The sequence below is a fragment of the Mauremys reevesii genome, linkage group 13, assembly GCF_016161935.1.
Source record: "Mauremys reevesii isolate NIE-2019 linkage group 13, ASM1616193v1, whole genome shotgun sequence".
Taxonomy (NCBI): Eukaryota; Metazoa; Chordata; order Testudines; family Geoemydidae; genus Mauremys; species Mauremys reevesii.
Window position 1 is genome coordinate 20,881,899 of NC_052635.1, and position 26,904 is coordinate 20,908,802.

Genomic DNA, 26,904 nt, shown 5'->3' on the forward strand with positions numbered 1-26,904 from the left:
ACAAGAATGAATATCCTGCACCTTCAAACTCATGGTGCCATTCGCAAGACTGTATTTGTGTGAAGCTGGATTCAGCGCTTGTGTCCATCAACTCTTAGGGTTGATCTACTGTGGATGTCACAACAGGAGATTAGATGTGCAATTTCTACCATGCCACCAGACTTCGGGAAGCTGTATTGCAACGCGCAAGCCCATGTGTCACATTAGAGAGCATTAAATAATATAGCTGCTGCAAAACGTCTGTTAGTCTATAAGGTGCCACAGGATTCTTTGTTGCTTTTACAGATCCAGACTAACACGGCTACCCCTCTGATACTTAAATAATATACTTCATGTGTAAATTCCTTGGTTGCTATGATGCCATCTGGGGGCACTGGAGACAGTCTCAAAACAGGGTTTTGCTGGCAAAAAGTTTGGGAACCCCCGTGTTAACATAATCTAGTTACTGTTTGGGGTTTTGTGTACAGAGAGCTTAGCCTGCAAAGTATCATGGTAAACCTGCCAGTAAAAATCATTTGAACCTTTTATTAAAGATAAAGGACAAACAGTTACAGTATTTGGAATGTAAAGCATTAAGTAAGTCTTTCATTTTAACATCCTTTCCCCCTTAAGATGGAGAGTTTTTAAGAAGGAAAACATCCTTGTCTCTTAAATGGTATCAGATGGTAACTGTCCTTTTGGGGAAAAGAAGTTAGTTGTGATAAGCTAGAGCTGTTGATGTTGTTAAAGTCCAATCCCATTTCATCCCAGCTCGTGTCTGCGATTCAGTGGAGCCGGTACAGGTGACGATGTCATTGGGGTCCCTCTCTCTGGTCTAGTCTGGTAAGAACATCCCTCAGGATCAGGATGCTGAAGGCCCAGGGTCCCAGGAGATGGTGGGAGTGGCAGCCATGCTGGTGAAGGTCCTCCAGTAGCTTATGAGAGTTCTCCCTGTATCTCCCCCAGGCCAAAGTGTCTTTCTTCAAAGATAAAAAAAAAGGGAGTGGTGGGTGGAATATCCTGTCCTCTCATGGTTTAATTCACCAATTCGGCCTAATATGCAACACGCCAATTTCAGTTAACTTCTGGCTCCACATCATTTGTTTTTAAATGATCATAATTTCAACAGTCCTTGGACTATATCAATCATGGCCTTTTTGGTGTAGACTAATCTCAGTTGTCTGGTTCTATTGCATATGTTTACAATGTTATTTATTGAAAATAACTGGACCGACTTTCCATGGTCAATTCCTAAAACAGGCAAAAGTTATAGACCAACTGCCACACCAAGGCCCCCATTCTACTTAACACCTTGGGGCACTATTGGCACAAAAATGAGCGTAGAGAGCCCCTGCTTGGTCAGCGCTCTGCTACCCCAAGCAAGAACAGACGTATTGCACATGCAAGGAAAGGCAGAAGAGAAGCTAGGAATGGCTATATGGAATCAAACCATCAGGCTATGCTATCGCCAGCCTTGGGCAGTTTGGGTCCTGCTACATCAAAATGAAACTCTTGCAATGCACCAGGCCACCATGACAGAGGTGGGGACAGGTTCCCCAGGGGGCCCTGTAAGATCATCTCCCCTGTTGAAGCAGAAGGGTCTGGGTTCTTTATAACTTGTGACTCTCACAGAGTGGCAGGTGTTGTCAGATCCGCCAAGGGCCTGTTCATTCAGGAGCAAGGCTTTTCACTATTAATAAGGGAACCATCGTGGTTCGACTTCACTTCAAAAGAATGGGGCCATTAGAAACCCATCCTCCCCGCACTTTTAGAGGAGTTACATGTCCATTCAGCCTCTCCCCTGTATTGAGGGGCTGGAGTATTGTATACCTCACTCTAAACAAAACTGGTGTCTTTGCCTGGCTTTGGTCCTATCTCCCCACCCCACATTACCCCTGCCCTATCAATGGGCTGGCTGCCTCATGCTGCGTGGATTCCTGCTAACTGCCCCATTATCTCCTAACAAGAAGGTTCATGCAACGGTTAGAAAGAGATGTATCATAGTAGGCATTGAAGGCAGGGAAGGAGGAAGGGTTTTTCAGAGCAGAGGCAGGCACAACGCTTGGGGAGTCAGTCAAGTGTCGCCCCTTGGGGTTAGAAGGGTTTCTAATCCCCAGCACAAAGTCCCTCCTTCCCCATATCACAGGCCCCAGAAAACCACAGAAATTTAATCATCTTCCAGGTGACATCCACCCAGCAATCAGTCAGCCAGCCTCCTAAGGAGCAGCATCACTCACAGGGTTCTAACCAGCACAAGCGCTAGATGTAAGGGGATGTGTGATGAGAAATTTTTTATGACACAAATGAACTCATTTCCTGACACTTAACAGACCCTTCCATGGTGGTTTCCCCCCCATTGCCAGATGTACAGTTCATTTGTCAACAGCCAAGCATGGAACTGAAAACCCGTTATCTGGAATAGAGGCTGCCCATGAACTATTCCCCATTTGCAAGCTCTGGGTGTTCAAGCCTGTGTCCAAGTGATTGCCTGGGACCAGCAGTAAAATTTAAGGCTAATCAGAGAGCAAATCTGCAATTTATGGAGTAAGAAGTCGCTGCTAGTAATTAGCTTCTGTTCTCATGTTGCTACAGCCAGGTAGTTCAATTTCCTTCTTTTCTTAAGCAGGAAGCACTGTAAACTCTGCATATGGTCGAGACTTTAAACGGCCTCAGAACATTTAACACAGCCGCAAATGAAACAGCAAAAGTCACAGGCTGCAGGCTCTTCCTTCTCAGAGATTTCTGCTTTCCAAACTGGCGACTCATTCTGGTATAACACTTTGAGCTGGGTTAACAAATGTAACAGTAACCCTGATTCACACAAGACAGAAGGCAAGAGTGCAAGGGGATCTAACAGAAGAATATTTTACATAACAGTGGAAATTCTGTTGTGCACGTTTCCACCCCCACTTAAAAATATTTCCCACAGAAATCCAAAGTGCAAATCCAAGTGGATCTTTTAACTTCAACAACTCAGACTTGTAGTGAAGTGGAGTCACGTGTGGTCTAGAAAGACCTGTCCCAGAACTGAAAGTTTGGAAGTAAAGGGCTGATTAGGGCAGCTAAGGAGAGGGATTCTCCTTTTGGTGTTCTTCTCTGGGTTCATTCCCCCCCTGCTGCTCTCTGAGGAAGCATCTGCAGAGGCTGTCTGGCTTTCCCTCCCACTATGGCCTGCAGTTCTTTTGAACGTGGACTTTTTGCTTTTCTTCAGAAAGTAAAACTCTCTCATTAAGTCTTCCACTTCCCACTGCTCTTCCTTCTGTTTCCTACAGCAGTGCAGGGCAGCAGGGTCTATGGGGTGAGCTTCGGTATTGAAGACGTATCCTCCAGCACCAAGGATGCATTCCCCATAAGGCATGGGCACCACATCAAAGGCTGACCCATCGTTGTGAATGAAGTTATCTGGGTCAAACAGCAGATACAAGTATTTCACTGTTTCAGCCAAGAAGAAGGATTCCATGCGATTATCCAGGCGGTGATCCCTCAGGTCTTTGATCTGTAAGAGAGCAGATCAAGTGGATTACATCTATCCTGAACCCAGAACCTCACAGAGTGCTCCTAGATGTCATAAACTTGGGAAAACAGTCAGCTTGGAATTCATCCCTACAGCTAAGCGATACATGCACTCACCAGTCCACTGCCGATCCTTACCCAGAGGAGTTGCCATTGGGCTTGATGGTGCACGACATTTAAGATTAATTACTTCTAACAGTTTATTTTTGGCTGTTTTATCCAGCTAAACTGTCTAGCAGTTAGAGCAAGTGACTGGGAATCAGGAGAGAGGAGTTCTATGCTAAGGATTTCCTATGTCACCTAGTGACATGAAGCGACTTACCCACCATTTCCCAAACTATAAAATGGGGACTTATCTACGTCAGAGTTGTGAGGTTGAATTCTCGGTGTTTGTGCATTAACGATTCATTGCAACAGTGTGAGATCCTTGAATGGCAGGTGTTAGAGAAGTGGAAAGAAGTCACTCGTACAGGCTCAGTTGTATCTGATCAGCACAGGCCCATGTTGGGGCAATGCAGACCTGCACCATTCCAGCAGATCGCTGAGACGTGCCGTGCCCTATAGGTCCATCGCATGCAGCGGGAACATGCCCTGGCCCTGCCTTCTCCCCAACCCCTTGCACCCACAGAGGCACTAAGAGGAAGCAGTCCCTGTGCTGAGGCTTTTTGTGCCATCCCCAGCTCTGGGTACACACCCAGTAGCAGGGCACAATATGGGCCTAACTCCCTTACTGCTCCGGCAGTGAAGTTACTCCCTGAAGTTACAAAATTGAGTTTTACAAGAAACTGTTTGATTTGTCTTCAAAAAACAAGAAAACCTCCCCTCCCGTCAAGCGATCAGCCAGCCTACAAACATCACCCTCTTTGGCAAACGATCAAGAGACCAACACTTGCTGGTTGAAAGCTGGTTTTCAGCAGACACTTACTGTTGCAAATCCACACTCCACCTTACTGATTTTCTCTATGGACTCCACAGCATCTCTCCCCAGTTCTAAGAGGGTGGGATCTCGTGTGGCACGGTACAGATACATGGCACTCTCGATCAGCTCTGCAAAATCCAGCAACAAAGACCTTGTTACAGTGCACAGAAGACACCACTGCAATTTGCATAGATTCACCAATACAATTTAAGAGGATCAGATCAGTTAGCCCTATATATTGCCTCGGGCTCACACCATAGGCACCCATCTTCCCAGAGGACAAGCCAAATCTGAAATTAAATAGTCTGAACTGAGTTGACAGGTTAACTATGCATTCCCTGCCTCACATTTGGGGGTTTAAAATTAAACCTGCCCTAAAAAAAATCTAAATTTAGAAAATTGCTTTTAGACTGCAATTCCGCCTCAGAAATTTCAGCCCCATAAAAAAGGTTGTACATTATTTTATGAGCTACTGAAAGATTGGGTTTCCTGATGTTTAGATACAGTGATGGGCAATATGGAAACACCCACAGCAGGCATCAGGTGCACCTTCTCTTTTCCTTACTCTAGAAACATTGCTACTGTGATGCTATACTACATGCCAAGAAAATGAGCATTGCTGAGCAAAAAAGTCCAGTTTATATGCCACGTGAAGAATGTTGTTATGCTGCTGTAACAGCTGTTCAGGGAACTCAAATTAAACCCATTTGCAGACCTACATGATGCAGGTGCACAAGTAAACAAAAGTAGAACCAGGTGTATTGTAAGAAACAGGGAAAGGGAAATCAATGGTTGTGGAAAAGAAAAGGACAAAGGAATGAGGGAGAAATGTTATTTTCCAGTTTCAGAGAGGATCTTACGTCACAGGATTATTTATTTGTGTTACTCAACTGCAATAAGGTTAATAAAAATGGAGGAATAGCAAAAGTCTGTTTTACTCTATGCACTTCATTCAGCAAAACTAGACTGGTCTGTTTATAGTCAATTTCACTTTTTAGTTACACTAATACAGAATTCATGTGTGCAAGTGAACATTCACATTAAAAAGCCTTTTACTGACAGACTTTGAGAACACTTAATACTACACCTGATTTATCTTTTTCAACAGGACAAATCCTACATTTTGGACCTAATCCATTTGACAGGGCCCTTTTAAGAAGTGGCACAATGGTTAGGCTCCTTTAAAATGTAATCCTACCTAGAGTGAAAGTCAGACTCTACAACGTATGTCTTGCCGGAAATGGAAAATGGGAGTGCCCTGGGAATGAAGTTACTATTGCACTAGCGTAGAGCTTGCAGGTTAGAAGTTAGGTAACAATTACTACACCAGAGTAAAAGCAGGACTCAGTATCAACATGTTTGTTATTTGTTGCTTCTGTTTACCAGGTCTAAGGGGGTATCCTTCTCTCTTCTCCACAGTATAGCCCTGGGGAATGTTGTAAAACTCAGGCAGCCCACCAAACTGTTTCCAAACAGTGTAATAATTGAGGAATGTTCGCATGGCATTATTGATGTCCCCTATCAGACTCTGGGGAAAGAAAAAACACCCAGTGAAGCAACATTCAGTTGGGAAAGAACAAACTACACAGGACTTAGCTACCAAAAAAAAAAACAAAACACAAAACTCTCTCCTACAGTCATTAAATGAGACGCCAATGGACTGCTCCCAGAGTCTGAATAATATAACTAGTCATATTCAGACAGGGTATCTTAAGAATAGCTGGAGCTAAAGAGGAAGCAGGCGCCACTTTTCTGTTGGATCCTATTCCACGTGATCTCTGAAGTCATACCAAGTTTTCTAATCCCTTCTGACTGATGTGGTATTCATCAGAGTATTCATTCTAGAGCTTCCCTGACTCAGTTACAGGACACTGTTCCTTTCATTTCAGCAACAAAGGGGCTGCTACTGTGTAGTTAACTACAGGACACTAGGGAGTGGGAACTACTCAATAAGCAATTCTCATAGCAAAAAATAAACTCAAACATGAAACATGTTTAGGAAGAGATGGGGAAGGGATTTGGTCTCTTTTCATAGCCCCCTCCTCCCCCCAACATAAGAACAACTGCATTAAGAAAGCAGGTTATAATATGGCTGTCCCCATTCACACTTAATATATGGCTCTGTATGTAGCACTGCTGGAGTCTAATTCTGCTCTGCCAAAGACTGCAGGAGGTGAAGTCCATCTACACTACGGAGCAGAGCCAGGCTTTAACCAGGACAGAAGATAAAGTTATTATCATATGCCCTGGCACAGTATTTGTGGTGCAGATGGATTCAAGACAGAGAGGAACAAGATTAATGTATGTTATTTCACTTCCTACCTGTAAGCCTGGCCAGTAGGCCTCCAGGGACTGAAAGACAGGCATGGACACTGTCCCTTTGTACATCTGAACCCACAGGTACCAGTCATCAAATTTTGTGTAGTTCCTAATGGCTTTGTTATATTCTAAAAAGAAGCAGAGAAGAATAATTTAACACAACTCAATTTTTAAATAGCAGAAGAGAAGCCCCCTTTCCACTGTGGTTTAGTCAAATTAACACTAAGAACATTCATTCCTCCCAGGGCACTAACTGTCATACAGAACACTCACAAATCCGACAAGGTCTTATTGGTAACAAAAACCATCACTACAGGAAACAGTCTAGAAAAGAGTTTTGTCCTCTTGCTAAAAGAAGGAGTCTAACAGACCAAATGCTAGAAAAAGAAATTTAGCTCCAAAAAGACACGGGTAATAGCCTGGCTCAACTGAGATCAATAGGAGGCCAGAATTTCACTCACAGAGCTGAAGATGTCTCAGAAGTGAGTCTCACTATGGAGATACTTAAGGTCACATTTCCAGGGGCCTCTTTGTGCTCATACAAATATCTGCAGGTGCACTTAAGGAGACACTCTTGGGACAATCTGGTGAAAAAAGGCCCAGTTATCCAGGGGGAAAAAAAAGCTCTCACCTAGGAACATGGACATCAGCTCTTCATCATGCAGCAGAATGGCTCCTTTAACAAGGTATTCAAAGTAGGAATCTACCCCTGCCCCGATGCCAGCATCTTGGGCTACCCATTTGGCAGTTACCACATCAATGTGGTTACCCACCTGTGGGAAAAGGAAGATTTTTAAAGACAAGCCAAAGCTTGCCTGTCGATACTAGATTCCGAGGACTATCTTCTCTTTCTATAGTGGTTTTCAAAGAAACAGATTCCAAAACACTTGGCAAACTATGAAATAGACATACAGCAATACAACATTAGCATTGCTGTCCTGATTTTATTATGAATTTGCAACCTTAAAGTTGAATTAACTGTTTTCTGCATTTCACAACTACACCTGGTTTGTCAATAGGCAGACATGAACAATGCTATGGGAACCATTACTTTGCATTTTTAATTTGCAACATTGATGCCTCATTAGTATAAAGTTTTACCTAGGATTTTATTAATTACAATGCCATAAAGTGCAGCTTTGTTAGGTATTATCTGACCGGAACTCTAGGACTACAGAATAGAGTAACTGCATTTTTCTGAAATTCCAAAGGGTTTTAAGCTAGAAAACTCTTTAGATATAAGGAAAAAAAAACAACTTATTTATGGCACTTGAGTTCTACAGCATGGCACTGTGGAGCTGGGCAAGACCATAACTATATGCTTAAAGATTTTTCTGTGTTACAGTGCATGTGTGGAAACATTTGTAGTTGTTCATAACTTTTTCCATTAAATTTGCCAAGTTCTTTATTGCGGTCTAGCCACATGTGGAGACCGACATTTTTAAACTTCAGAAATGTCCAAGTTGTGTGTACAAAATGTAAGTGTCAAGAGAAAATATTTATATTTTAAGTATGGGAAAATTGTGTTCCAACCCTCCTCTCCAAAGCCTAAACCATAAACATCTGAATTGATTGGTCTCATTTAAAAAAATAAAAATCACCCTTCAACAGAGACTAAGCTTGGAGTTGCGGGCTAAAGCAGCATTTTAAAGAGGCTGTGAGTCAGTAATGACAGGGGATCAAAAAGAAAGCTGAGTTATAAAAACTATAAAACTGTGAAAACCACAACATATTTGCCCGCCAGCCTCTTCTGGGTGGAATACAAGAACTGTGTAATGTATCTGAGGTGGATATGGTCTTTAACTGAAGTTACCCGTGTTCTGGGACAGTACCAGAACATGTGCCACCTACTGCATGATTACTGGTATTGCAGTTATACTCATGTAGTACACCTCTACCTCGATAACATGCAGTCCTCAGGAGTCAAAAAAATCTTATTGTGTTATATTGAACTTGCTTTGATCCACCAGAGTGCGCAGCCCGCCCCTCCGGAGCACTGCTTTACCGCGTTATATCGGGTGGTGTTATATCAAGGTAGAAGTGTACTATAAAGGGATCACTAATTTAAAGCTAACATGTCCTCTATCTATCCTGGCTTACCTAGTACCGTACACTGTTTACAAAAAGGATGTAAGCATAACATGAAGGGCATTTTCCCTCACTCACCAATCCAATATCTGAGCGATTTTTCCACAAGGCCTTAAGGGCTTTTCTGGCCACATCCTCAAACACCTGGTCACCCGTAAGATGGCTTAACGTGGCAAATTCCACTATGAATGTACCGATACCAGCAGTACAGGTAACAGGGGTCTCTCCAGGGTTTACTCCATGCAGCAAGTTCACTGTCCCATATGGCATCCCAGTTGGGGTCTGAAAAGCTGAAACGCATCACAATCGTGATTCACAGGAGAATGTTCGGCATCCATCACCAGACAACATTTAAACAGGCCGACTACTACTGCCTGTACCTCTCATTCAAGCATTGATGCCAGCAAGAGACCAGGGTTTGGAGTAGTCCCAACAAGTGCACTGAAATAAATGGGAGATGGCACCATAGCCCAATATGGGGGAGAGAGGGAGAACCCAGAGGGCTAGACAAGAAATGCTGGACATCAATTGTGGAGACCTATCACTTTGCATTCAATGTTTGAGGGTACGCGTGCCTCACTGCACAAGTGGGATGATCTCTGTGAGGATGCAAACATTGAACAGTTGCCTCATTAACTGAGTGCAGTCCAACCTGTGCCCTGGATGAGGCACATAAAAACAACACAACAACTCACGTACTCGGACTGTGTATCTTAATGGAAGCCCACAATCGGGCAGAGTTGAATTTGCACATTTTCTGCCTCTAGAGACTATCACTTGACCACCTTAATGTTCTTTTAACTTTTTTTGCTTGGAGTAACTAATATACATAATGGTGTACGCTCATGTGACTGATAACGCCACGTTTTGGGTGTTTCCCACAGGCATTACATATACCTAATGCTGTCATTTCAGAAGAACAGACACCTCCTACAATATTTTGTCTCAAGTGACCCAGAGTCCTGCATTCTGCTTCCAACAACCATCCCACAGCTGCTTTGGAAAGATGTATTTGGATATATTTGAGCCTAGGCTCAGTCCCCAGACTTCAACACCACTGACAAAAATATGGCTGTTTAATACAGCTAGTTAGGCTTCCCCTATGATTCCAGTGATCTGGGGATTATTTTAGGTGCTGAAGTGATGCCACTTGTATTACTATTGGCCAGTTAACGCAGCATCTACTACGCAGAAGAGTGCAGAGAGAAGTTAGATATGCAGCTCTGGAAAGGTTCTCACCTGGTAGGAGTTTACGAGCAGCTTCTTCCGCCATCCTCAGAAGAGGTCCTGAGCAGGGCCATCCTGCTTCCACTTCAACACCAGCCTTCTTAGACAGCAAGTGAGCAGACAGGAGACCACCAACCACTGGAACAGTGCAAAGCGAGGGGCTCAATAGGAAGTACAGGGAGGAATGAATTGATAAATGCTGCTGATTTGGGGGTTTTGTTTGCAAAACTGATTGCGTAACTAGGAAGTTGTAGGTGGGAAGGGGAAGACAGATGGCTCATCTGTAGTGTCTAAAAAGGTGCTAATCAAAGATGCTTTGCAAGGAAAAAAATATTGTAGTCTTGCTTCTTGGTAAACTGTCAAAAAGAACTGGAAGCACTTCTACTTCATTGCATTAGAAACAGCAGATCTTACCTATGCCCATTTATCTGTACTACTCTATAGACAACTGAAGAACTACTGGGATTATGACATCAGGAGAATAAAGTTTGAGCAACTGAAAAGGAAAAGTGTGGGTGGGGTTGTTTTGTATTTTAAATGAGTTTAGAAATGTGTACCACAGCAAGCATAGGTAAAAAACTATTAACGTGTAAAATACCGTATTGTCCCGAGTATAGGCCGCACTTTTTTCCCCTAATGTGAGTGTTTAAACTAGGGGTGCGGCCTACAATCGGGACAATAGCCGCGGCGGGAGCCCAGAGCCCTTTAAATCCCAGCCGCGGCCGGGACTCAGAGGGCTCTGGGCTGCCCCAGCCATGTCCCCGCCTCCCACGCTGCCCAGCTCCGGCTCCGGCCCCGGCCGCGTCCCCGCCCCCAGCCACGCATACCTGCCTCCGCCGGCAGCGTCCCCGCCTCCCGGCCCCAGCCCCAGCCCCGCGTACCTGCCTCCGCTGGCCGCGTCCCGCCTCCCCCGCCGCCCGGCCCCAGCCCCGACCGCATCCCCGCCTCCCCCACCGCCCGGCCCCAGCCCCGTGTACCCGCCTCCGCCGGCCTCAGGGCCACCTGGGGGGGGGGTGAGGGGGCAAGGGGGGCAATTTGCCCCCGGGCCCAGCAGGGCCCCCACGAGAGTTTTTCGGGGCCCCCGGAGCGGGGTCCTTCACTCACTCCGGGGGGCCCGGAAAACTCTTGCGGGGCCGGGCGCAGGAGCTGCTTCTGCTCCTGGTCTTCGCCTGCAGGGGAGGGGGGGGCCTTCCGCTCTGGGGCGGAAGGACCCCCCCACTGGCGAGTTACCGCCCAAGCGGGACCCGCTGCCGAAGTGCAGCCCGGTCTTCGGCGGTAAGGAGCCCTTCCGTTCCAGGACCCGCCGCCGAAGTGCCCCGAAGACCCGTGGCGGGGCCTCCCGCCGCCGAATTAGCACCGAAGACCGGGCTGCACTTCAGCGGCGGGTCCCACTTCGGCGGTAATTCGGCAGCGGGGGTGCCCCGCGGCGGGTCTTCGGGACACTTCGGCGGCAGGTCCCGGAACGGAAGGGCCCCCCCCCCGCCAAAGACCCCGGGCCCCCGGAATTCTCTGGGCGGCCCTGCCTGGCCGCGTGTCCCCCGCCGCCTGGCGCCGCATCGCCCGTCCCCGCGTCCCTTCCCGGCCGCCCTGCTCTGGCCGGCCAGCCACCTGGCTCTGGCCGTCCGGCTCCCGCCACATCCTCCAGCTCTAGGCTCCGGCCGCGTGACTCCTGCCCCAGCCCAGCATCCCGGGGCTCCTGGCTCCAGGCGCGGCCGGACTGTAGTGCCGCCAGCCACATCCAGGCTGTGCAGTAAGGGGGCAGGGAGGGGGTGTTGGAGAGAGGGCAGGGGTTCGGGTGGGGGGCGGATAGGGGTTGGGGGGTCAGAGGGCAGGGAACAGGGGGATTGAATAGGGGCAAGGGTCCTGGTGGGGCAGTTAGAAAGGATCAGGAGATGGATGGGGCGGTGGGAGGCAGTCAGGGGCAAGGGTTCCAGGGGCTGTCAGGGGACAGAGAGAAGGGGTGGTTGGATGGGGCAGGGGTCCCTGGGGTGGGGGTAGGTGTCAAGGAACGCGGGGGGTTGGATGGGGCAGGAGTTCGGGGGGGGCCATGATCCCTAACCCTAAGAACATTTGCTAATGTTGTTGATTGTTGTGCAGGGGAGAGGGTGAGAACTGTTCCCATCAGTTTCCTTGTTGTCCATTCCTTTTCCCTTCTTTGTTTACAGTATAACTACAAAATAGTTTTCAATATTTCTGAGTATATAACATATGCCGTCAAAAGCAGGACTACCAAAAGTGTTAAAAGTGTTAAAAATACTGGTACATGTCTTCTTATTCATTAAATAAAATACTGTTTTACTGTTCTACTAATGTGTATATTTTCTTTAAGTTAAGTTAAAAATTTAATTTTTTTTAAATAGCACCAAACTTTAAGGGTGCGGCTTATAATCAGGAGCAGCCTATACTCGGGACAATACGGTATTTTAGCAGAAACTGTCCCAGGGTGCAGAAACTAGCAGAGCAGTGCTGGGCAGGAGAATGAGAATAAGCATAGTACAGTTTTCTTCCCTGAAAGCGTCATTTAGGTGGAGGGAATTGTGAAGGGGTAAAACACGCAAGTAGCACTGAAGGCAGAGGTCCTCATGATATTTTTCAAGAGAAAGAGGACTTTAATCATCGTTTCTTAAATAGACTAATTCCAGAACATCGTCTGCCTCAAGGGACACAAACTTATTCTAGAAGCAAGAGCAGATTTGACGTGTAACATTATGACTTCAGCATGAAATCTCTCATTCTGAAACTCAAACCTAACCTTGAACAAGAACACAGACTGTAGTAGGTATAGGTGAGGTGAGCAAAGCCCACAGGTAAGTGGAGAACATGATGACCTGGGAGATGGGTTGGGAGGAAGCGGAGGCTATAATGGCAGAGAGAAAGGAGGGTCAGGGCAAAACTGGGAGGCAAGATCAAATCAGTATCTTAGATGTCTATATACAAATGCGAGAAGTATGAGTAATAAGCAGGAAGAACTGGAAGTGCTAATAAATAAATACAACTATGACATTGTTGGCATCACCAAAACTTGATGGGATAATACACGATTGGAATGTTGGTATGGATGGGTACAGCTTGCTCAGGAAGGATAGACAGGGGAAAAAAAGGAGGAGGTGTTGCCTTATATATTAAAAATGTATACACTTGGACTGAGGTGAAGATGGACATAGGAGACAGAAGTGTTGAGAGTTAGGCTAAAAGGGGTAAAAAACAAGGTGATGTCATGCTAGGAGTCTACTACAGGCCACCTAACGAGGTGGAAGAGGCTTTTTTAATCAACTAACAAAATCATTCAAAGCCCAAGATTTGGTGGTGATGGGAGACAATCTATCCAGATATATGTTGGGAAAATAACACAGCGGGATACAGACTATCCAATAAGTTCTTGGACTGCATTGCAGACAACTTTTTATTTCAGAAGGTTGAAAAAGCTACTGGGGGAAGCTGCTCCAGATTTGACTTTAACAAATAGGGAGGAGCTCATTGAGAATTTGAAAGTGGAAGGCAGCTTGGGTGAAAGTGATCATGAAATCAGAGTTCACAATTCTAAGGAAGGGTAGAAGGGAGTACAGCAAAATAGAGACAATGGATTTCGGGAAGGTGGATTTTGGTAAGCTCAGAGAGCTGATTGGTAAGGTCCCATGGGAATCAAGACTGAGGGGAAAAAGAACTGAGGAGAGTTGGAAGTATTTCAAAGGGATACTATTAAAGGCCCAAAAGCAAGCTATTCCGCTGGGTAGGAAAGATAGAAAATGTGGCAAAAGACCACCTTGGCTTACCCATGAGATCTTGCATGATCTAAAAAAATAAAAAGGAGTCATATAAAAAATGGAAACTAGGACAAATTACAAAGGATGAATATAGGCGAACAACACAGGAATGCAGGGGCAAGATTAGAAAGGCAAAGGCACAAAATTAGCTCAAACTAGCTACCGGAATAAAGGGAAACAAGATGACTTTTTATCAATACATTAGAAGCAAGAGGAAGACCAAGGACAGGGTAGGCCCACTGCTCAGTGAGGAGGGAGAAACAGTAACAGGAAACTTGGAAATGGCAGAGATGCTTAATGACTTCTTTGTTTCGGTCTTCAGTCTGAAGGAATGCCTAACATAGTGAATGCTAATGGGAAGGGGGTAGGTTTAGATTAGAAGATAAAATAAAAAAAGAACAAGTTAAAAATCATTTACAAAAGTTAGATGCCTGCAAGTCACCAGGGCCTGATGAAATGCATCCTAGAATACTCAAGGAGCTAATAGAGGAGGTATCTGAGCCACTAGCTATTATCTTTGGAAAATCATGGGAAACAGAAGAGATTTCAGAAGACTGGAAAAGGGAAAATATAGTGCCCATCTATAAAGAGAGAAATAAAAACAACCCAGGAAACTACAGACCAGTTAGTTTAACTTCTGTGCCAGGGAAGATAATGGAGCAAGTACTTAAGAAAATCATCTGCAAACACTTGGAGGTGGTAAGGTGATAGGGAATAGCCAGCATGGATTTGTAAAGAACAAATCATGTCAAACCAATCTGATAGCTTTCTTTGATAGTATAACAAGTCTTGTGGATAAGGGAGAAGCGATGGATGTGGTATACCTAGACTTTAGTAAGGCATCTGATACCGTCTTGCATGATATTCTTATCAATAAACTAGCCAAATACAACTTAGATGGAGCTACTATAAGGTGGGTGCATAACTGGCTGGATAACCATACTCAGAGAGTAGTTATTCATGGTTCCCAATCCTCTTGGAAAGATATAACAAGTGGGGTTCCGCAGGGCTCTGTTTTGGGACCGGCTCTGTTCAATATCTTCATCGACTTAGATATTGGCATAGAAAGTACGCTTATTAAGTTTGCAGATGATACCAAACTCAGAGGAATTGCAACTGCTTTGGAGGATAGGGTCATAATTCAAAATGATCTGGACAAATTGGAGAAATGGTCTGAGGTAAACAGGATGACATTTAATAAAGACAAATGCCAAGTGCTCCACTTAGGAAGGAACAATCAGTTTCACACATACAGAATGGAAAGAGACTGTCTAGGAAGGAGTACAGCTGAAAGGGATCTACGGGTTATAGTGGACCACAAGCTAAATATGAGTCAACAGTGTGATGCTGTTGCAGAAAAAGCAAACATGATTCTGGGATGCATTAACAGGTGTGTTGTGAGCAAGACACGAGAAGTCGTTCTTCCGCTCAACTCTGCGCTGGTCAGGCCTCAACTGGAGTATTGTGTCCAGTTCTGGGCACCGCATTTCAAGAAAGATGTGGAGAAATTGGAGAGGGTCCAGAGAAGAGCAACAAAAATGAGTAAAGGTCTAGAGAACATGACCTATGAAGGAGGCTGAAAGAATTGGGTTTGTTTAGTTTAGAAAAGAGACGACTGAGAGGGGACATGATAGCATTTTTCCGGTATCTAAAAGGGTGTCATAAGGAGGAGGGAGAAAACTTGTTCATCTTAGCCTCTAAGGATAGAACAAGAAGCAATGGGCTTAAATTGCACGAAGGGAGGTTTAGGTTGGACATTAGGAAAAAGTTCTTAACTGTCAGGGTGGTTAAACACTGGAATAAACTGCCTAGGGAGGTTGTGGAATCTCCATCTCTGGAGATATTTAAGAGTAGGTTAGATAAATGTCTATCCGGGATGGTCTAGACAGTATTTGGTCCTGCCATGAGGGCAGGGGACTGGACTTGATGACCTCTCGAGGTCCCTTCCAGACCTAGAATCTGTGAATCTATAGTTTACATCTGGAACCATTCAAAAGGGGGCTGGGAGGTAATGCACAATGAAGGAAGGGAGGTGTATTTTTCCTTGTTTAGTTTGTATGCAGCAGAATTCAATTCCCACTGTTGTTCTGCATTGCCCCTCTGCACTATATATAAATTATGAATTCAGAGACTGATGACACACAAACGACTTCCAAGTTAAGCCCTACTCCAGCACCCAGCTCACCTCGGATATTGGTTTCAAAGACGGACGCATTTACATCGATATCAAAATCCACCCCCTCCTGCAGCACATTGACAACCCTCTGGAACTCTGAAACATTTCCCAAAATCTGGAAAAGAAATCAGAACAAATGAGAGGGAGGCTCATGAGGCAGCAAATGACTACGCTCAGGAAAACAAAGGATCAATGATAAAGAACACATGACATAACAGACTCTTCAGCAGCTTCACTGTAGGTTTAGATGCTGTTTTAAACCTTTTTCACTTGGCCCTAGCTGCAGGTTTGTATAATTTTTGGTGGTGCCAAACAGGTCCAAGTCCCGCCCCCGCCACTCTGGGAGGAAGTTTGGGTGCAGGAGGGGTGCAGGCTCTCGGCTGGGGTAGGGGTTTGGGGTGCAGGCTTTGAGAGGGAGTTGGGGTGCAGGAGGGGGTGCAGGCTCTGGGCTGGGACAGGGAGTTTGGGTGCAGCAGGAGGGTGTTTGAGGTGCTGGGCTGGGGATGAGGAGTTTGGGCTGCATCAGGCAGGCTTCTCCAGGGCTGGGGACCAGAGCAGCAGGGAGCTCCAGGGGAGGCGGGGGCCTTCCCAGCCCGACATTCACCCAAGCCCCCCCAGGTTGCTGCTCAGGAGGTCCAGCTAGACTAGCCTTCCCACCCCCCCTTGGAGATTACTTGGAGTTGCCTGCTGGGAGGTGAGTGGGGAGAGAAGAACAGCCATGTGCCTCCTCTCCTCCTCGGGCACAGCTCTCTTGTAGCTGGCAATGGCCAGCGAGGGAGCACAGCGCGGAGCTGCAGGGGGCAGCCCAGGGCAAGCAGGGACGCTCAAGGGAGGTGCGCGGGGGCAGCAGGCGGGGCCGGGGGACAGACCTGGCCCCGAACATTAGCAGAGCCAGGTTCCCCGGGCCCTGAATTTGCTGGAGTCCAGGAACCACAGGTCCATACAACTCACTGCCTGTGGCTAGCTGGAAGCACAAGCTGCTGACTCATGAAATGGAGGTTATGGAAGACACTAAGACTTCAAAACTTTTCCCCCTCATTCTGGGTCCTTATGTCATACAGGAACTCCTCACTTAAAGTCGTCCTAGTTAACGTTTCAATGTTAAGTTGCTGATCAATTAGGGAACATGTTCATTTAAAGTCGTGAAATGCTCCCTTCTAATGTCATTTGGCAGCCGCCTGTTTTGTTCGCTGCTTGCAGGAAGAGCAGCCCATTGTAGCTAGTTGGTGGGTGGTTGGAACCAGGGTGGACCAGCAGCCCCCTATCAGCTCCCCACTCCCCTAAGTTCCCTGTGCAGAAGCTGTCCCTCCCCCCACTGCCTTGGAGCTGCTCCCAGAGACTCCTGCTTGCAGTACGGGGTGAGCGGGGGGGGGGAAGAAGGGGGCTAATGTCAGGGTGTCTCCCCTTCCCCCCCGTTCCTACACCCTGCTTACCCCATCTTCCACAGAGCAGGTGGGGGGACACAACAGAGGGAGGGAGCTTCAAGGCAGTAGCTGCCATCTCAGGTCTCAGCAAGCTGATTTAAATAACAAAGCAGTGTTCTTAAGCCTGGGGTCAGCTACTTAAAGGGGAAATGCACATTTTTTCTCTCACACACAGGGTGTGCATCTCTGTTTGCCCTTCCACCTTTCCTGCTGCCTTGTAGAGTGTTGTGATAGTTAACACTTGAGGGCTCAGTCAACTGCTAGTTCACTTAGCAGTAAGGTATTCCCTGGGAAATATCCCACCCTCTGACTCCTCCACTTCAACCAAGCTTCACAATCATTATCACCGTGTACCAGTATTAAATTGTTTGTTTAAAACTTATACTGCCTGTGTGCGTGTATGTGTGTGTGTATATATATAGTCTTTTGTCTGGTGAAAAAAGTTTCCCTGGAACCTAACCCTCTTATTTACATTAATTCTTATGGGGCAATTGGATTAGCTTAACATCGTTTCGCTTAAAGTCACATTTTTCAGGAGCATAACTACAACATTAAGTGAGGAGTTGCTGTATTTAGAAGGTGTTTGAGGCTGGGAACTCCAAGCACCTGCATCTCAGTGAAGTCAATGCAGGCTCTCCCTCACTCAGTTAATAAGTTACTCTCACACGTAGGTGAAGAGCACCTGAGAGGAGCAGAGGTAAATCTAGGCCTCTAATGCAGGATGTTTAAGAAGTGCAGAAAGTAACATTGTATAAAATAAAACAGAGGGAAATTAACAAGAAAAGGCTGTAATTGAGTGAGGTACTTACTAGTAGAGTGTCCAAAGCATCAATCAATGTGAGAGAAAAACTGAAAGAGAACAGAAGGCAGTGTGAGGAAATGCCAATGAGATAAGTAGCAGCCAAGGTGACAGACAGGAAAAAATAACACTTGGATATTGAACAGCAAAAACAAACAAAAAGTCTAACTACAACTTCAGAGGCAACTGAGAGGCAACAGCGTGAGCCAACCTGAGACCCCCTAAGCTGTGCATAAAGAAGATTGGGAATTCTACCCACATGGCATCTGTTTGAGATAGGCATGAAATCATCCTACTGAATCTGTCAGAGCACAACCATTGCCATTAATACCATCAACACAAAATTATGACTCTACTGCAGGGCCAGGCAACAGGTGGAGCTAAGAACAAAAATATACTTTATTCCAACAGCAATACCTGCAGCCTTAGCAGGAAAATACCTCCCAATAAGATTTCATGACATAATCATGTTATTATTTTAACTTACAGAGTCGTTTTAGCCACGTTGGTCCCAGGATATTAGATAAACAATAAAATATATTACCTTACCCCCCTCCTCTCATCTTTTCTTATACAGTTCTCTTTTACTGGCAGGTGCCTGGCTTGCGTGATCCAATTGATTTTCTCCTTCTCCAACTTATATGATTCAAGTTAATGCAGTTTGAGACTCCACCTTTACCAAATGGCTTGGCACAGTTACAGCAGAGACCATGACCGTGCCCCACAGAGTCATCAGAGCTAAAGATGAAGGTCTTTTACATTCTTAAGTCTAGTGAGAGGTTAGGAAACACCTACACCCCGGATACAGCAGACGAACATTAACCCTGTCTGGTACCTTCCCCAGGTGTCCTGTCCATCACACGTCAGAGGCCGCAGCTCATCATAGGGAAAAGCGTTTTCCAAGTAATTGTTGTAGGCGTGGTAAAACATGGCCTTGACGCGCTCCCTGCGGACAGAGGGGACATTGGAGCACTGACATCCCCACCGACCGATCGGCAGGCGAGGAGCTTGTTCCTGGCTCTGCCGAACGGGCCCTTGGGTCCCCCTGCTAACCGCCCCCCCCGGCTCGCTGCGCGCTGGCCGGGCCGGCAGCGGTGGGGCCGCACTGCCGGGACCGCTCGGCAGCAGCGCGTCGGGGCTGCGGTTAGCAACGGCTGGGAGAGGCGCGCGGGCGGAGCCGGGTCTCCGCTACGCGCCCAGCTGCGCGGCGCGGCCCCTGCCACAAGCCTGGGCGGGACGCGCCTTCCGCCCCCAGCCGCCGCGAGCCCGGCCCAGAGCGGGGGCCGGACTGAGCCCCGTACGGGGTGGGCCGGAACCGGCCGCGGTGAGTGAGGTGGGGGGAACCGAGCTGCCCCGAGCCTCACCGGTAGTGGGCGGCGTCTATCTCGCGCTCCGCCGCCGCCCCCTCCCCGGCGCCCGGCAGGTGCAGGGCCCAGAGGCAGCACAACAGGTACCAGGAGCGGAGCATCGGAGGGGGGCAGGGGAACCCAGCCGCCTCCGTCCCGGCCGCGCCGGCGCTTCCGCGTGCCGCCCCTCACGTGAGGGTAGACACGCCCCTCCTGCGCGCGCGTCTGTCCCACTAATCAGCCCCCCTTGCGCTAGGCCTTCTTGCGCCTGCGCACAAAAAGTACCTTCCACTTCCGGCTTCTCGCGCTACCGGGCCTAGTCCCTGCTCACCGGAATCTGTCGTGTCTCAGGACGAGGCTGCGGTTTCCCCTTCCGGGGCATAGGGCAGCACCTGGAGCTGTTGCCAGTCTAGGGATTAGCCACGTTTGGTTCCCCTAGAGGGGAAGTAGGTGTCACAGCCACCGGCCTAGCGGCTGGCCCGGCCCGTTGCAGCCAAGCTCAGAGCCGCAGTCCCACAACCAAACCCGCCCCGCGCTCTTCTCACCGCCTTCCCTGGCGCACCGAGGCACTGTCCTCGCGTCTCCCTGGGGAAGGAAGCGCATCCCAGGGCTGTGGATGAGAGGAAGGGTTTTAACCCCTGGCCTGTCAACTTCCAGTTGAACTAGTTGCTTAATTTCCCACCCATTCATGTCGCATTTCAGGAGTCTTTGTATGTAGTTTTTATTATTTGAGATAAGCCAACTGCAGTGCCCTATGATTTTGCTGCTTTCCATGATGCTTCTTCAAACTGAATCAAATGTGTTTGCAAAGTTGATGAAAAGATCAAATAACTTTTCAGGGGTGCCTTCCAGACCAGTGAGTGGTGGTGTCACTACTTGCCCTGTAACCCCGAGTGCCTCAAAATACCTGCCACTGGAGCTCCTTTGTCTGGAGGCTTCCATCCATCACACAAGCATGCACTGAGTGACTGTGTATTAAGCAACTCTGGTTCAGTCTTCTGATTCTAGGTACCTGCTTGTTGTACCACATCCCCACTCTGGCCTTCACCAGCCTTGTTTATACCTGGCAAGATGAACACAATGCCCTCCAGTCCTGAATTTTCCTAAACCATGTGCTCTGCAATGTCCAGCCCTTTCCTGGACAATTCAGAGAGAGACTAAGGTTTGTTTGTTCCTTTAAAGATATATTACACAACAGCTTGTCACATTAGCTGGAGTTAACATTCACTTTACATCAAGCACAGCACTGGGATGGTTTAGATTAAAAGTAAAACAAGTTTATTAACCAGAGGCGATAAGATTTTAAGTGAGTTCAAGTATAAAGGATAGAATTAGAAATGGTTACAAGCAAATTAAAGTGAAAAATGTTTTCTAGAGGCTAAGACCTAACAAAACAAGCTACAGCCTTTGTTCAAGGGAGTTTCCTTACCAACGTATGCTCCACAAAGATAGCTGACCAGGCCCTTTGGTCAGGATCTCTCATAAAGTCCAAATGGTTCCTTTGTTGTTTCAGGTGAAAGATAACTTGCAATTCTTTGCCCCTTTCTTTATAGTCCAGTGAGCTTTTGAAATGGCTTCTTCTGAAGATTACCCCTCAAAGTAAAGTTCATTTGAGCTGTGAGGAAGGAGACATAGAGTCTTGTGGTGAAGGAAGTTTCATACTGGTTTCTCCCCCTACTGCTGTTTGCTAAAATGCAAAGTGATCTGTTTCCTGCAATCTCCTCCCCTTGTTGACTTGATGGTCCTTTTTACTTTCTGTGTAAATGGTATTCCTATTGTCTCTAAGGCCTGGTTAACTCTAGAAAAGTAGGTTGTCTTAACTACATTGCCCACTCCTCTCTTCTAAATTCTCAAGAAACTTAATTGGGAGCCTAACAGCAGCTCCCAACACATGTCCTGGCACCAAACTTTGGGTAAAGAGCTGCTCAGCTGTTTTTTCAGAGCACCAGCTGGGCTTGTGGCAGAAGGAGGCAGGAAGTGTGAGCTTCCTTTTTTGAGTCCTTGTTTTAGTGCCCCTGTGCCTCAGAAACACACCTGTCTCTGCCTTCTTCCCACCCTATGAAACCACTCGCCTTGGTCCAATCCCTGAGGGAAATGTGTTTCCTTCTTCAGGTACCTTCAGCCTTGCCTCCTTCCAGCCGGCCCCCCAGGAACTCAGCCTACTTCCCTCTCCATGCTCCCATGTTCCCATGAAGACTCTTCATCTCCAAATATCTATCCTTCATTCCATGCCTCTCAGTAATACACCCTCCACCCAAAATCTCTCTTAGGCCTCTATTGCCCCTGAACTGCCCCCTCTGCAAAACCAATTCACTCCTCCCCATGTCAATTAAAGTCATTCACTGAGGCACTACAACCCTCCCAGAATCTACTACACTGGGGACACCTCCACCTCACCAGTCAATTGCTCCTTCCCCCTGGCCTTTCTTTGGGGGCCCTCTGCTGCCCTTCTTCCTAGTGAACCCTCTTATGGGAGCCCCAGCTTATCGTGCACAGGCTGCTATGCTGCTTTGCTCTCCTGGGAAGGCTCCAATGCAGCACCTTGTGCTCTCAATGGAGCAGCAACTCAGAGGCTGTTTGGCTCATCGCTCCCCGCTTCCCTCCTCTAACACTCGTTTGTTTTTCTTACAGCCCCAGCTCCCAGAGCCATGTGATTTCATGAGAATCTTAGCTCTGGTTTAAAACAAATTGTAAGTTTCTAATCCTTGTGGTTGCAGAGAAAAGCTTGGAAAATGTGAGCTACTCCAACTCCAAAGGGAAAGTAAGCGGAGCCACATGCTTATTTTTAAAATCTCATGATTTTAAAAGGGGGAAACACATTTTCAGTTCATAATCACATACAAATACACATTTTCTTATTAACACAGCCCTGACTGATGGTTAGTAGTGCTGCTGGGCAGTGACAAACCTAGCTGGATCATGAACCAATGTAGCTTTTGGAGGGCAAGCTCCCTCCAGACCAAGTGATGCTATGTAGCTAGCTTTTCACCACTGTTCACTCCATCTTGTTTGAGTTCATCTCCAGGCAGCTGCTTCTCACCCAAGAGTGGAGCCTAGATTGGAGCCAGGATAGCTGGGTGATGGCACTATGCATGTCAGAAGTGAATCTTTCTTTTCTTTTCTATTAATGGCCACAGCATGCAGCTCATGAACTCAGGAAGACACAGCCTCTGCCCTGCCCAGAAGAGCTCAATCTAAGAACAGGAGACAGAACAATTATTTGAGGTTGTACAGTCTCATGATTTCCTCCTGTAGATCTTGAATACGATAGGGGAAAGCATGGTGCCTCTGGAGGCTCACAGGTGAATGATCTGCTGGTAGAAGACCAGTGCTTCATCACTCTGAACGCAGCCTGCAAAGAAGGATTGGTAGCATCTCAGAGCATTCTCCTCCAGGCCTGTATTAGTGCGGTACACTGAAGCTGACAGTGCCACGGAGGGACTGAGTGTCATGCAAATGTGTGGGGATAGGAGGAGGTCACTGATGCCATTTCTGGTCCATGACCTGGCTGGGAGCTGGCCTGGGAAGATTCCAGTATATTGGGGATGGACAGGTATAGTTGGAGATGTCTCTTCCCTTCCCTGACCTTCCAGATTTCCTCCTTCCAAGTGCTTTGCCTCCCTTCACTCCAAACTGAGCCCTTGGAAGATGCCCAGTTCCCACAGGGATATGCTTCAACCAAGCTGGAGGCTGATGGCTGGCGCTGAGCTATGCTGATGTGCTGCTGCCAGCATCCCCCATTGGCAGCACATTTTAAATCCTGACCCACCCTGGTTTTGAATGATTGGCAGTTACCCAATGTTCCCACCGTCACTCTTGGTATGGTCCATTAATCTACCGGTATGTTCCCCCATGCTGACTGTGAGCTCTCCCTTTCAGTATGGGCATTTATTAACAGTCTCTCTTCACTGTGTCCCCGTGTCTCAGAGGGTTTGATTGGTCCATAATAGCTCACGTTCTCTCTCTAAAGCAGTTATTCCCGGAAGTGAGCGCGCACGCACATGGTGAAGGAGTGCAGGCGAGGCACATGCGCAGGAAGGGATGGGAGGAAGGTGAAGGCATTTGGCAATCTAGGTCTTGGCCTGCCAATGCTGTGCTCTGTAGAAACCAGATGAAAGCAGAGTCAGGATGGGCTCTACCCTGACATCTGGTGGTGAATGGTGGTGAGTGTGGAAAAGAACTTCAGGGGCTGGTCTTGTTTGCATAGGCACACCCACCCCACCTAGCATGAGCCCTCAGCTGCCCAAATGGTCACTTTGGCTGCTGTGGGATCCCCCGTTACTCTGTTATTGGGGCAGGAAGAATGAAGTGTTGTTACCCTGATTATGTGAATCAAGGTCAGTGGAACTGTTTTATGACAGAGGGACTCACCATCAACTAAATAACACTCGCTAGACAAGGGACATGGGTTCCAAAACACAGTGAATTGAGAGAGGTTGGGGATAGGTATGTGTGCTTGGTGACATAGGTGCCCTTTGAGGGTCTGAGATACCAATTATACCATTGCTGTTGAATAGCAGAGCTAATTTTGATTCCATAAAGGGTCTAGTTATAGGCTGCTGTGCTGAATTCACTTTGGGCTAATGGTGCACCAGCATTGGGGCTCCCCTACTACAAGCAGAAATCATGAAGAGCTGAAATCACTAAAGTGCTAAGATTGTGGGGTGCTGAGATCACTGAGTGCTGTGTGGATTAGTGGGGGAGCCTGAAGATATATTGCTGAGCAGTTTGTGGGCTGGTTGGAGTGTCCCATGGGATGGTGAGTAGAGTGGAGCGGAGCTGAGCAGTTTGTGGGCTAGTTAGAGCAGCCCGCGGGACAGCGAGCGGAGTGGAGTGGAGCAGTTTGTGGGACGGCGAGAGTGGCTCACAGGACGACTGGTGGAGTGGAGCAGCTCCTGGTGAAGGTTGCAGCAGAACTCCTTGGAGAGGTGGGGCAGTCGGCCTTGGACCACATAAGATGCCCCTTAACACTCTGTGTGCCCGTTTTCTCTCCCTCCCCCATTTCCACCCAGCTGGTGTGTGTGTGTAGAACTCTGCAGATAAACTTGAAATCTGGGGCTGCACTGACCAGGGACAGAGACTTTTGGGTTGTTGGACTTTTGGGGGGATTTTTGAGTTGCTGGACTCCAGGGACTCTTGGGGTGTTGGACTTTGGGATTTTGGGTTGGACTTAAGACCCTGAGGGTCTGCCAAACTAGCTTGGGGATGGGTCTTTTGCTCATGGTTTGTGTTATGAATCCTGTTTGTGGTGTTTCCACAACATAATGCTGCATTGTTTCCCTCCTTTATTAAAAGGATTTTGCTACACTCAGACTCTGTGCTTGCGAGAGGGGAAGTATTGCCTCCTAGAGGCGCCCAAGGGGTGGTATGTAATTGTCCCAGGTCACTTGGTGGGGGCTCGAGCCGGTTTTGCATTGTGTTATTGAAACAGAAGCCCTAGATACTGAACCCAGCCTTTGTTGCTGCCAACTCAGAGGGGCAGAAGGGTTACACAAACATATCAAGCAATTTACTCTCAGGAAAGGGAAGAATATGGTCAGCCTGAAAGCAGCTGTGTGTAGCTATGGTGCGTCACATTGCCAGCTGTCACTTGTTAGAATGAAAGGTGCTTTAACTCTCAGTCTTTAAGGGGACACATCTTTATTCAAAGGTCTCTGTGTGCAGTACCCACAGCAGTGGGCAGAGTGGGTGGGGGGGAGGGGACAGCAGTCATTTGTAAACTGGTGTTCTTTTAAAGAAAGCGGAAGTTTCATGGACTGATAGCTACAGTGCTGGTGGGTTTCTTGGCTGGGTGTGTGACCACTAGGTGTCACTGCAGGCTTGTGTACAAATAAAAAGCCACCGAATAATTTCCACATATTGTTCATTTGCTGCAGTTGTAATTTAGGCTTCTAGGGCCATTCATCATAAAGCCGTCTGCTCTCTTATTCCATGGCTGAAGGCTGCTAGAGTATGTCTCACTACGCTCCTGGGAGAATCAAAGTACTGGAGTTGATTTCACTAAAAGCTGTCACAGCACATTATTGGAGCACATTTTATTAAAGTTCATTTTCCAGACTTAAATTTAACAGTGTTCTAGACCACTCTCATTTACCATACACTGGAACAGTCATTTCTCTATCAAAGTCAGTTATTGAATTCTAAAAGTTGACAAACGTATTTTTGAAACAGATACAGTATGTGACTTGAAAGAAAACAGGACGACAAGATGCTAGAGCGGTAAAATGCTCCAGTGTCTTTCACACAGCTAGGTGCTGGAATCTGCGACACAGGACACCAACAATGAGAGTACAAATAACGGGATATGAAAAAAGGCAGATTCCACAGGTGAAATTACACAAATACCAATCGGACCACGTAAATTGCACATTGTATTCCAGTGGGCACCTGCGAAATATGGTGGAAAAACATCTCATTCCTCCTTCCTATAATGTGGCATGAAAATGTTCCGAACAAAAGTGCTTCCTGTCTTTTGACCTGCTAAGGCCAGAGTGTGTCCAAGACCAAGAACGAGACTAACAGTGGAGTTTGCAGTGGTGTTGTAGCTGTGTCGGTCCCAAGATATTAGAGACAAAGTGGGTGAGGTAATATCATTTATTGGACTAACCTCTGTTGGTGAGAGAGACGAGCTTTCAAACTCCAGAGAACTCTTACTCACTGCTAAAGATATTCCTCACTCACCTTGTCCCACTAACAGAGGAGGATGCTGTCAATGATGTTGAATCATTCCTTCAAGGTGTGATGTTGGGAGAGCAGAACTGTTTAGGTGGAAGGAATAGCTGGTTCTAAAATGGGTCTTGCTTGTAACAGGCTCCATCCTGTGTAATGCTAAGACCCTGGACTTCTATTATAATAGCGCATCACCATGCAGAAGGCGCTTACAGGATCAGGCCCACCATGTAGCATTTAAGAGGCAGATGGATCCTGTATTGTATGAGCTGAGGTGAAGTAGTGCTGGAACTTCACATGATTTCTGAACTCCTGGCAGTCCTCATCCCCTGACTGCAGTGTTTCCCAAACTTGGGATGCTGCTTGTGTAGGGAAAGTCCCTGGCGGGCTGGGCCGGTTTGTTTACCTGCCGTGTCCGCAGGACTGGCCGATCACAGCTCCCACTGGCTGCGGTCTGTTGCTCCAGACCAGTGGGAGCTGCTGGAAGCGATGCGGGCCAAGGGACATACTGGTCACTGCTTCTAGCAGCTCCCATTGGCCTGCAGCGGCGAACCGCGGTCAGTGGGAGCCGCGATTGGCCGGATCTGTGGACGCGGCAGGTAAACCGGCCCGGCCCGCCAGGTGCTTTCCCTACACAAGCGGCGACCCAAGTTTGGGAAACACTGCCTGACTGCTTTGCCT

General features: G+C 47.3%; 1 protein-coding gene across 4 annotated transcripts; it reads right to left on the bottom strand.

The window, feature by feature from the left end:
- Positions 1–505: 505 nt before the first annotated feature.
- Positions 506–19,901, bottom strand: LOC120380959 (ER degradation-enhancing alpha-mannosidase-like protein 2). Of its 4 annotated transcripts, none has more exons than XM_039498905.1 (11): positions 19,886–19,901; positions 19,044–19,154; positions 18,219–18,258; positions 15,995–16,100; positions 10,058–10,183; positions 8,897–9,108; positions 7,362–7,503; positions 6,734–6,858; positions 5,795–5,939; positions 4,418–4,539; positions 506–3,475 (listed from the first exon to the last, which is right to left on the bottom strand). In XM_039498905.1, the coding sequence occupies exons 2-11, from the start codon at positions 19,136–19,138 to the stop codon at positions 2,975–2,977; spliced, it is 1,614 nt and encodes a 537-aa protein (XP_039354839.1). In that variant the 5' UTR covers positions 19,139–19,154; positions 19,886–19,901; the 3' UTR covers positions 506–2,974. The 4 variants fall into 4 exon arrangements, with proteins under 4 accessions (XP_039354839.1, XP_039354837.1, XP_039354838.1 ...); XM_039498903.1 differs by lacking the exon at positions 19,886–19,901 and adding an exon at positions 19,573–19,768; XM_039498904.1 differs by lacking the exon at positions 19,886–19,901 and adding an exon at positions 19,663–19,755.
- Positions 19,902–26,904: the final 7,003 nt, after the last annotated feature.